This window comes from Leptinotarsa decemlineata, unplaced genomic scaffold (genome assembly GCF_025532065.1).
Source record: "Leptinotarsa decemlineata unplaced genomic scaffold, Ldec_3_MD MMD2_P_RNA_scaffold_14, whole genome shotgun sequence".
Classification (NCBI taxonomy): Eukaryota; Metazoa; Arthropoda; class Insecta; order Coleoptera; family Chrysomelidae; genus Leptinotarsa; species Leptinotarsa decemlineata.
Window position 1 is genome coordinate 2,521,400 of NW_027412528.1, and position 12,703 is coordinate 2,534,102.

The window sequence follows — 12,703 nt, forward strand, 5'->3', positions numbered from 1 at the left end:
CTCTACACAGCTCCTGTAACCTGTAACGTGTAACCTTGTTTAGTTTCTACCAACACTGCGAGGTATTGTTATGGAAGTGTTACAATACAAACAAACTGTTAACGTGCCATATTTCGCTGGTTACTCTGTTATTTTTTTCATAGAAATGCTAATTAAACAATTCAATGAAGCACTATTAGTAATACTGTAAAGTATGAGGTCACTTTTTCACTGTATTTGCAAAGAAGTGGTTAAGATTGGAGAAAATACTTAGGTGAGTCGTTTTTCTAGTCAGAGTGATAATCAATTTGTTATAAGGATACATTTCAATTTTGAAAAATAAGAATTTTTGTACATGTGAATTTTGTTTGGTCTACTGTTATAATCTCTGAGTAGGTACTACTTGTATCGAATTACTTAAATTTATAGAAACAGTTGTGTACCGTTAGAGACCATTCCTAATAAATTGGATATTTACTGGAAATTGAAAATGTACATAGAGAACATTTATTTTTGTTTCATGTTTTCTTCAACTCGACCTGCTTAATTCTGGATTCATTTTATTTGGCCTACAATCATCATTTTAAAATAGTATTTTTTGTGAATGTTACTAGACACAATCGTTTTGAATTTTTGGAAATATTACTCTTAATCAACTCTGATTAAATTATGATTGAATCAGCAGAACAAAAATACACATGTCAACAGATTTTAAGTATAGTTCAAGTAAACGATATAGTGCCCCCTACCTTCCAGCAGTTCCCCTTTAATAAAATATTTGGGGAGCTAACTAATTTTGTTATTCGATAATCATTTCTGATTATCTAAATGCATAAAATTTGGCATATGGATATAAAATTGCGATAGACACAGCTTTTTCAAGTAACTTTTTGTTAAATTCGATCTAGAAATGCAGTTTTTCAATTAAAAAAAAAGTTGAATTTGATAAACACTGAACGTCAGTGGGTCGCAGTTGGCCGCATCATTTTAAGTTAAATTCAAAGCACAAACAAGTGCCAAACTTAAACTTTATTGAAACTTTTCGAAAAAAAAGTTTTCCATATGGTGTGCACTTTAATGGTGACAGTGTATATACAGTGTGGTCCACTAAGTGTGCAACATATGGGAAACTTTTTTTATTATCGATTTCTCAGAAAATTTTATTCCTGACTAAAGTTGGTGCATGTTTCAAAACTTTACCAAGTGTACCTGAAATGGCTTTATGACAAATACCATACAGGATAGGCCGAAAAATATAAAGTTCGTTCAAGAGTAAAGTACCCTTATTTAAAAAAATATAGAAATATGTTGGAGAGAAAAGTTGCTTAGAATTGAAAGTTATGTTCAGATACGAAGTCATGGCCTGCTATTCAATTTTTTTTTCTTTTGAAACATTTTGAATTACCCCCGTATGAATATTACTGGAATTTTTTCCCAACACCAAATCGTTATTTTCAACACCTCGACACGTGTTTCGATCACCAAGTGATTAAGGAAGATTAATCTTTCTCTTTGAAGATGATCATCTTCGATTTGGTGTTGGGAAAAAACTCCAATAATATTCATTGTTACACCAAAGGTTCCAAACAGTGCATCATAATTACCCCCGTATGATACATATTTTTGCTATTTTCATTTAATATGTATTTGAAGTAGCTACAATCAAATCAGTTTGGAGTATTTTTTATCAAATTGAAGTGTATTTGTAGAATTTACTTGGATTTGTATTTTTTTAGGTGACCGTCAACTTCATGTTTGTTGCAACGATATTTAACAGAACTCTAGAATAAAACAAATACTCTTTTTAACGAGGCAAATATTTTACTAAGTATAATGTTCATATGAATAAACTGTCAAAATCTATCGCGAATAGCCATGAACAAAAAAGAACCAATAAGAGAAAGTACAGAAAAATACAGTAGATAACTTAACAACTTAACAGGTGCTAATAGAAATTATTGAAGCGTCTCTGTATGTCCACCTTCTCTTTCGATGCATCTAATTGTCCGCTCATAAAATTCGTTTAATGTCGATCGCAACACAGCAGTGGGAATATTTCTGCAATGAACTCGTATTGAAGTTTCAAGCTCATCAACATTATTAAAGGGGCGATCTCTGTAGACTTTTTGTTTTAAGTATCCCCATAAGAAATGATCTAGAGGTGTAAGGTCTAGAGAACGAGGAGGCCATCGATGATCGGTATTTTGTCCTAACCATTTATTACGAAATTTCCTATTCAGCCACTGAGAAACATTTCTAGTAGAATGGGCAGGACTTCAGTCATGTTGAAAACATAACTTTTGCCGTTCTTCTAATACCATATCATCCAAAAACTCTCCTATTTCAGTTTCCAAAAAGTTCAAGTAGTTGTCACCATTCAAATTCTCGCGAAAAAAAAATGGACCTAGTAATTTATCATTTAATATACCACACCAATCGTTTGTTTTCTGTTAGTATTGATTTGTTGTAAAAGTAGATTCATCTCCAAACAGAATAAATACATCGATGAAAATCTCGTTGTTCTTCTATTTCACTCTGATTCCACATGGAAAAATCATATCTCAAATCGAAGTCTCTTTTTCGAAATGTAAAAATGAATGTATGTTTCTTGAGAATACGCTTCACAAAGGTTTTTTATGCCGGTATAATCACTAATTTCTTGGGTGGACCTTCTAGGATTTTCTACTGCTGCTTGAAGTACGTCAAGCTGGTTTTCTTCTGTGCATACAGGTTTCATACGCTCCCCGTATTATGTTTATATTCTAGTGAGCCGGTCTATTTTCAATTCCTTAGAATTCTATTTACACTTGAATAGCAAATTTTTTTGTCTGGATGCCGCTTGTTGAAAATATTTGCAGCTTGGTGCATTGTTTTATAACCATCACACATACTCGGCGAGGCATTTTTAATTAAGGACAAATATGAAAACGTTTTACAGGCAAGTTTTAAGAAGTCACACTATCAAACTACAGTATTGTTTTGAGGGCGTATGTGTTTTTTGTTCATGGCTATCCGCGATAGATTTTGAATTGTTTTTAATATCTGTTCTAGTTGAGGCATTGTTGTCAGAATGAAGTTGACGGTCACCTAAAAAAATACAAATCCAAGTAAATTTCACAAATACACTTTAATTTGATAAAAAAATACTCCAAACTGATTTGATTGCAGCTACTTCAAATACATATTAAATCAAAATAGTGAAAATATGTATCATACGGGGGTAATTCAAAATTTTCCAAAAGAAAAAAAAATCTCAAGTCAATATATATATATATATATATATATATATATATATATATATATATATATATATATATATATATATATATATATATATATATATATATATATATATATATATATATATATTTCCAACATTGATATGGAAGTGTCCAATCTCCATATAGTCTTTTTAAACTGAAATTACTTTTTTAAAAAAATAGGGGGGAAGTCTGAATATGGTGTGTCCATACCTTTCAGCAATACTCTCAAGGCATACACTTTTTCGAGTGTTTTTGTCTGTAAAACTTCAAGTAGTTGGTTTTTGGTATAATTATCTTCAAAATACATCCAAAATATCCATTAAAAAACTATGTATTTCATCTTTCCTCGAATTTTTATTCGGTACTTTGATGAACTGTCGCGAATGATAGAAAGCGTTGTCAAGAACTATTACACTATTCGCATCCAAATTTGGAATCAATGTGTTTTCGAACCATTTCTCAAAAATATTAGCTTCCATTTTCTTATGTTTTTTCCAGTTTTTTCCACATAATTTCAAAGAATTCGGAACCCATCCTTTACTTCCTCCGCAATGCACAATGATTATTCGCGATCCTTTGTTTGCAAGCATGTTAGGTTTTTCAGTTCATCAGGTTTCTGATTTAAAATATGAAAAAAAATTGAATTTTTGAATTCGGAGCTGTTTCTGAAAACTCCTGAAGATTGACTGCCTTTACGTATTACTAATTCTAACCACAATGTCTTCGAAAAATATAACATAAAATCTGTATTCCTCAAATAACCTTTCATGTTTCCATAATAATTTGGTTTTTATCATTGCCATAAATCAAATTTACATATCAGATAGTAGACAACGATGAAAGTTGCAGGTAATTGTTTTAATGAATGAGTTGTATTGATTCAAAAAAAGAACGTATGGAGGAAATTCTTATTGGTGGCGACGATATAATAGGTACCTGAAACATATTCAGTCATTAATTAATCATAGATTTTCGGGGAAATATTATAATAGTACCTATAAAATATATTCATATCATGAATGATTGATTTGTGTCATTAGTGTAGTTTCAAATCATCTTAAATTTCATTGAATGAAAACTCATACTGATACTGATTATAAACTGGATTCACAAAACTTTCAGTTGAATTTTGAGAAAATTTTGTGAAAGCATTCTTCTCTATAGCAATCAGTTAGTTACACTTTTTCAATTTTTTTTTAATATTATGTAATTTTGTTGGATTTGTTTGATGGATGTAGCCGTAACTACGTGGTGGAAGATCATCTTCCTGTTTTTTACCACTTGTTTTTGTAACTAACTTTACTGCAGTTTCGCCCTACAAGGGCATTTTCGAACAAATATAATAAACCGTTTGAAAACCTCTCCATAGGACGAAACTGCAGTAACGTTAGTTGCAAATACAAGTGCTACAAAAACATAGGAAGTTTTATTTCTCATTTTTCATGATTTTTATATTATCTATTGTAGTGCTCGTAAAATATTTTTTTATTATATTTTGTTTATGAGATCATTTTCAATTAAATTATTTGTATCAGTTCAGTTTTCATGATGACCATTTTGTCATTTGACTGTGTCGAAAGCTGGTATAGATGCTAGACAATGTTGTAGTTGATTAGAGCCGATTTCGGACCCTCATCTTCTAATCCTAATTTTTTTGTATAGGAATATTTGGATCACATATACGGTGGTTTTCATCGAATAGCAAATCATAGGTCACAGGTGGAGTACGATGAAATAATCTAATGAATAATGAGCATCAATCACACAAATTAGACAAATTCGACATTGATCACAGGAAGTTAAGATTGAGCTAGTTCGACATTCCATATGAAAACATTATAAATATTTGGGAAAGAAAGGTTTTGGCTTTCAACTTCTCCATCTCTATACAAAAATGTAAAAATGTTCGAAAGAATAAACTCTTCATATGTAGATCATGCAAAGAAGTAACTTTCAGACACAAACTGAACGAAAAATGCCCTTTCAAAACAACTACTTTCATATAAACATTGAATTAAATGAAAGAAAAAATACTTTTTAAACAACTAATTTTTTATGAATATTGAGTTATACAAAAATTTCTAATTCAATTCGTACTCCGAGTATTGAATAAGAGGTCATTCGCATAATTGCTACGCAATCTAATATATAAAAATGGATGTTTGCTGGTTGGTTGGTTGGTAAGTGATAAACTTCTACATCGCTCAACCAAGCGTGATGAAATTCGACATGTATAAGTAATTTTTCATAGAGAAGGTTTTTAGGCTATCAATTTTTCTGTAACTCACCACTAGATGGCGCTATAGAATTTTTTTTGAAAGCACTGTTCTATAACGCTGCGCACGCCTAAGTTCGTTGATTCTGATTATGTCAAAACATCGAAACAGCAGTACTAGTATAGTATACAAAAGAGGTAAAATTTCACTTACATGGAACACTGCCATCCTCAATAGTGGACATCCGATGTCAGGATGTTATTACAATCCATTCATAAAACTACTAATTTTTGTCACGAAGCCTTTAAAAAATTGATCTCTCCTAAAAAAATATTCTTTTCAATTTGAATTAAAAAAATTATTCTGTTTTGAATTAGAAAAAACTTACTTGATGAAAGTTTTCTTCTTGATTTTTATGTAAACATTTCTCCAAGATATGAATTCTTTAAAGTTGAAAAGGAAATATTTTCAAGAGAGATTAGTTTTTCGTGAAAAGCTCTCTACTTCTCTTCTTTTGAAAGATATGTGAAGCATATAAAAATGTTTTTTCAGATACAAACTGAAAGAAAAACCTTTTAGAAACAACTACTTCCATATGAACATTGAAATACACGAAAATCACTTTTTCAAATTCAGATTGTACTTCAAACACTAACATTAAATGAATCAAGTGGTTTCAGCACTAGAATATAATCAATACTCGAATAAATTGGTTATTACTTATTCTCAACTCAAGCTGAACCACAGAAATAGTATTTCTCATTTAGTTTCAACAAAAGAGAAGATATTGATCAATATTAGGTTAATAGAGGGTTCATACTTATCAAGATAATGACATAATGCAATCGGACTTTTTTCTCTTTTGCAACAATCACTTTGTTTTTCATTTTGTAAAATGTTCAATTTGTTTCAGATCTTTCAGAATGATGGATCCTGGAATACTTTGCTTTCAACACTGTGGTCCAAAAATATTTTGTTTTTCGTTGCCTGAAATATGCCCAATGTGTGAAGGAGATTTGGAAGGAACTAATTTTTCACTCTTGCCTTTCAGGTAATATATATATATATATATATATATATATATATATATATATATATATATATATATATATATATATATATATATATATATATATATGTTAACTCGAAGATTCTCACGGATAAAGTATGATGAGCTGTTTTCTCGGGTTTCGCTCCGTGTCATGTGTATTTTATCCCCATAAGGATTATTTTCACAACGTTTCGGTTTGCCATCTTCTGGTGATGTCTGGTTTTTTCAACTAGATTAGTCTAGACTAGTATATATATATATATATATATATATATATATATATATATATATATATATATATATATAAGTACTTTTTGATCATCCTCATACTAATTTCAATTTAAGAGCCACCGGTAGACAGCTGTTTCAGCCTATTGGGCATCGTCAGTACCGGGCAGGCGGTCCTCAATTGAAGACAAAATGAGAAAAAAACCAAGAAAGTGCTTGATAAAAATAGCTGCGTTAACGCAAGCGAAACATAAGTGGAACCACCTATTGGTGTGACCCCCAAGTCAACTTGACTTTTATGTCAGTGTTGGTGGTTTGACCAATCAACCGACAACTGCGGTAGCAGAAATTTGAGAAGCTCACCTGAAATGCCATCGGAAAACGAATCCACATGTTTCTAGAAATGATATCAAATCGAGAAAGATTAATGCAGTAAAGCTGCTGGGAAATAATTCCATAAAAATCAAAATATGAAGGTAGTAAGTACTACCGACCAATGGAAGTCCGAACTAGCAACATTCACCACAAATCATTGTCAATCACTTTCAAACAAACGTAAAAAGTCCTTTATTCTCTCAACTTCTGAACGGAACAAAGTTGGACAAAGCTATCCATCTTTGGTTTATAAAGAGATCGGCCGTACTTAAATAACTGATGGAGTTACAATCTTTTTGAAAATCTGCAAACGACAAGTGAAAAATCAAAAAGAACTCATTCGGAATTGGCTTCGGTTTATTCCATAAATTTTCAAAATGTGAATAGACATTTACAAACTCATTTCTCACATTATGAATTGTTTGTGAAGTAATTTCGTTACAAGTAACTGTTATTCCAAGCTTGAGCTCAAGAATATACTGCAGTGGTCTATCATACACTTCAGATTCGTGAAATCTGAAGTATAAGTTACACAATCGCAGTCATTTCGATGCTTTACGGATAGAATAAAAGGTGCTTGTAACAAAATTATCTCAGAAACATTCCATAATGTAAGAAATACATTTGTAAAAATACTTCATTATTATCAGAAAGTGAATGATGTACATTTATGTAGTGCAGTGAAAAAAATGAATCTGTCATTACAACATGATGTAATGTCGATCAAATAAAGAGAATGAAAAAGGAGATATGCTGTGACAGGAGAGTTTATATCAATAAACTGCAAAATTGAAAACAACTTTATTCATTGAAATCAATATTGACTAAAACATCAAAACAAGAAAGTGAAAGTCTAAATTAAATGTTCTTTTTGTATAAATTTTAGATGAATACTTTGATTTTTGCCCAAGACTTATTTTCTAGTAATTCAGGATACTTGTTTATCAGATTTTCACATTCGTGTCTTCTGGGAGGTTTCTTCATATTGATGTGATTCTGAAAGAATTTTGTAAACAATTCTTTTTGTTGATTTGTCCAAGGTACTAGCAATCGCTTTTTGAAATTATTTGCATTTTTGTTCACTGTGGGAATTGGTTCTCTTATATTTTGTTATTTCAAAAACTACACCTCACGATTTGATCTCCACAAACTTTATTTGAAATATCACATGTTTCGCTAAGACATTAGCTTTTTCAAGTGATTTATATATCAAGTTATTCTTACATTAATATTTATATACTATAGGTAACCATAATTGATACTACCTCCAAGAAATTACCTGTACCTCTACCTAACGTACCTGTTCAATTATGATATAGAGAGTTTGGGAGTGATCTCAATAAAGGATAAAGTAAACTAAAGGATAAAGTACCTATGAGGTGGAGCAATATTATTTTCATTGTTGTCAATAATATAAGGGTTTGATGGAAGAGTTGTAATGATGTCTGTTATGGATGAGGAATTAAACAAAATATTTGTTATCATACTTGAAGGGTATGAGTTATCTAGAAATAATTTTAGTAAAATACCAGGTTTTTTTGTGAAATTGGATGTCAGAAATTTTCAACACTCTATTTTTCATTTGTTTCACTAGATTCGCTTTCATCGAGTATTTGTGATATGATCAATAGTTCATATATCTTTCTGAGCTACACGGTTTTCTGTACCAATCTATCAGAATATTGTTATTGGTGGTTCGTATGAACCTTGTGTCAAGGAAAGGCATGGAGTGGTCAGTGTCTTCTGTTTCCATAGTGAATTGAATGTACGGATCATAGCTGTTGAATGTGTCAAGAATCTGAATTTCACTATTTCGGACTACCATTGTCTAGTGAAATTCATCGTGAAACATTGTCAATCACCTTCAAACAAACGTGTCAATAATCTCTTCAGTGCAATCCATTGGCAATGAAATGATGATATCATCAACGTATTTTTTATGGAATGGGGTTTGAAGGATAAAACAGGTAATACTGTGTCTAATAGGTCATCCATAACGTATGCAGCTAAAATTGGAGAAAATGCAGCACCCATCCCATCCCTGATGATGGAAACAATATATTGATTTAGCAACATTTTTTTTTTATATATCTGATTTACCTTTCATAGAGAATATACGAGTATAAAAATCAATAACTTCAGCATTATTTATACATCTATTAAGAACATTTTAGAGGGAGTGACTTCGTCGAAAACAAACGAGAAGGTCGAAGCATGGGAGCAAATTACGCTCTGCAAACTTCCCGTTATCCTTATTTTGCATCTGAAGTTTTTCAAATACAGTAACTACCGTTGCACGAAGATTATCAAGGCTTTTGATTTTGAATTCGACTTGAAGTTTGATTCGACTTTGATATCGTCGGAAACACAGTCTCCAACAGAGAGACAATACAAGCTATTCGCCGTCGTTTACCATGAAGGCAAAAATGCCAACATTGGACACTACGTGACCGATGCCTTCCATGTCGGCTACAATTGCTGGATTAGGTACGACGATTCTTCGGTCAAGACCGTGCAAAATGAAGACGTATTGAAACCCCAAGGAACGCGAGTTCCTTATTTACTGTTCTAAAGGAAAAACGATATTTTCCTATCTGAATAAGGTTGCGTAGAGTTATGTAGAGTTCAGCTTCTGGAATCTTACGGAATTTCTCGTTTAAATTTTTATTGAAATTGATATTTTTTTTGTGGTTTTGATGAATTATTTTATTCTTTCATTAGTGATAGGTATTTTTCAATTTTTAATGTTATATGTATATTTGATTTCTGAAAATAAATATTTCATCATATCAAAATACATTTTTAAACTTAGATGATTCCTAATACCCATTTCTACGCCACTGACTCTGACTCGATAGAGGTTACTCATTTCGAATAATATCAAACTTATCGAAAACAGTAGCGAATAATGATTTTTACCATAAATATCGATCAAGTAACTCTCCGCGACGTCACTGGAATTGAAATTCCAAATCTAATTTCATGAAAAAAATCTACTTGTTAGATACTCATCAAACCCATATGGTTCAATCAAAATCGGCGAAAATAATTGTGAGTTATAATTGAAAAAACAATATTTTTAGTAAAAGTATGACACCCCGTAACTCGGAAACGACGCAAGTTAGGACTCGTGTTCATATGAACTTTTTTCATAAAAAATGGTGACATCGTTATTTCTTGGCTCTCTTTCAGATTTTTGGGGGACGGGGGACTATAGTTCATTTTCATCAAGAGTGCTGATCGATGCTTGATAATTTTGATGTTATTAGTTGGTACAGACCTAAAAAGTTTTACTTTCTCAAATATTGACCATCATCTATATATACTTAAGTCCTAAGAAACGAATACATTTTTCTCCCACCTTATCCCCTTTATTTTATGATCCCAATTCTTCCGCCTCTCTCTTATAATGAAAATTTGGTTTTTTATATGCTAATTATTTCTCAAATTTTTCGGCATCAGCAGTGATTTGCAAGTGTATTTCAATTTCATGAATATGACTCCTAGATACCTACAGACTTTCATTAAAACATGTAACTACACTTGTAAAATTATGTAGAAATTCGGTATTCATGAAGCTTTTATTATCCTGATAAGTAAAAAATTGTTTGAATTGAAAAAGACTTGAACCGAATAATCAATAAGCAAAACAAATTATAAGTTATAAACACGCTGAAGATTTCGTCACACAGAAACTTCATTTTATAATGTTTGAGTAGCAGAAAAGGATAACTCGCCTACAAAAATATCAGTCACGAATAGGATCGATTATGTGACCACTGAAAGCTTTTTCACAACAAACAAGATGATAAACAACTTGAAAATTCACCAATTTTTCAAAACACTAAGTTGTGAATTTTTTGGATTTTGAGAAAGAAGAGATTATTTTCTGAAATGTTAACCAAAGATAAATAATTTTAAAAATTTCATTTTCTCCATTGATTATTCAATTTGTTTGCAAAATTTATAAATAGGACAAGTTACTGTCTAATCACTCTGATCGGACTCTTCAGTGGATATATTACGTAGTAACTTTTTGGGATGAAATTTTCAGTCTGTCCTTTATTACCTGACTAGTCAATTTGTTTATTAACAAATAGCGAAAAAAAATAAACTATCGACAATTTCTGCCGTTTCCACATAGAGGTATTTCACCTTTCTATCCGGTAAAAATTATTTTTATAGTTTTTTGTTGGGTTGAGTTATTTATATTGCGATTTGAGTAGAAACTTAGTGTTTTTCAGCAAATAATAATCTGTTCTGTTTATAATCTGTTTTTCCGTTAACCAGCTGTCGTACCCCTACGTAAGTAAGTATTGCTCTACAAAACATCACAAAAACAGTATTTATTTATATTTTAATGAATGTTATGTGGTTCACACTGAATTTATATTTTTAAAAACAAACTTTATTGAATTTAATTATTTACAATAAAGTTTTAAATGTTACAAAAATGATTCAAGAAATCGAAGAACTTGGATAGTCGCGAAGTGATTCAAGAATCTGATCAAATGTTACAAATAATGATTCAAGAAATCGACGAACTTGGATAGTCGCGAAGTGATTCAAGAATGAGGCGTCCTCTTGTTTTCCCATATTTATAGGATCAGGAACTGCTGATGTAGATATGCGTTTCTTCGAATGTTCTAGAAAAACCTTGGAAATGTGCTGAATATGCTGAGTCATTTCCTGGGTAACTGCGTAGTGGCTGATGCAATATTTGTTTATTATGGTGCAATCCTTGGACAAAGGGTGCATTGATTTTTTTGATATAAAATGAATGTTATGTAGTTCACACTGAATTTATATTTTTAAAAACAAACTTTATTGAACATAATTATTTACAATAAAGAATTAAATGTTACAAATAATGATTCAAGATATCGACGAACTTGGATAGTCGCGAAAGTGTTCAAGAATGCGGCGTCCTCTTGTTTTCCCATATTTATAGGATCAGGAACTGCTGATGTAGATATGCGTTTCTTCGAATGTTCTAGAAAAACCTTGGGAATGTGCTGAATATGCTGAGTCATTTCCTGGGTAACTGCGTAGTGACTGTTGCAATGTTTGTTTATTATGGTGCAATCCTTAGAAAAAGGGTGCATTGATTTTTCTAATATAACAATTTCCCCCTTGAAAAGAAAGTTGATGCGGTGCTGCAACTTTCAGTTAAGCAAATGATTTATATGAGCTTAACTCAATTTCTTCCTCAATGAGTTCCTCTAGGTGGATACTGGGTCTTCTTCCTGGAGCTGGGAGTATTCTTCGTAATGAGGCGAAAGTTCTTCTGGGTCCAGGTGGTTGATCATCATTGCTTGATGTCATTATATCAATTTGCATAGAACGTCTTTTTGTACATTTACAAAATATGTAAAGTACTATTATTATTACAATTGTGAAAATAGTAAACCATGAAACATGTCGGTTTACGAATGGTTCATTTATAATTTGGTCCAACTGATCTGAATATTGATCTAATTTATGTTGAGCAATATTGAGATTGTCTACATTCAATTTACTCAATTTCAAAGGTTTTAAATGTGGTAAGCTTTCTTTTTCTGGTACATCTTTGCAACATTGATATGGTATTA

General features: G+C 31.3%; 1 protein-coding gene across 1 annotated transcript in view; it reads left to right on the forward strand.

Moving 5' to 3' along the window:
• LOC111511615 (MKRN2 opposite strand protein) overlaps positions 1-12,703 on the forward strand; it is a 28,891-nt gene continuing 16,188 nt past the window's right edge. The window contains exons 1-2 of the mRNA XM_074176833.1: positions 1-253; positions 6,372-6,509. Of these exons, the coding sequence (XP_074032934.1) occupies positions 6,382-6,509 (128 nt within the window). The 5' untranslated portion in view covers positions 1-253; positions 6,372-6,381. The remainder of the gene's footprint in view (positions 254-6,371; positions 6,510-12,703) is intronic.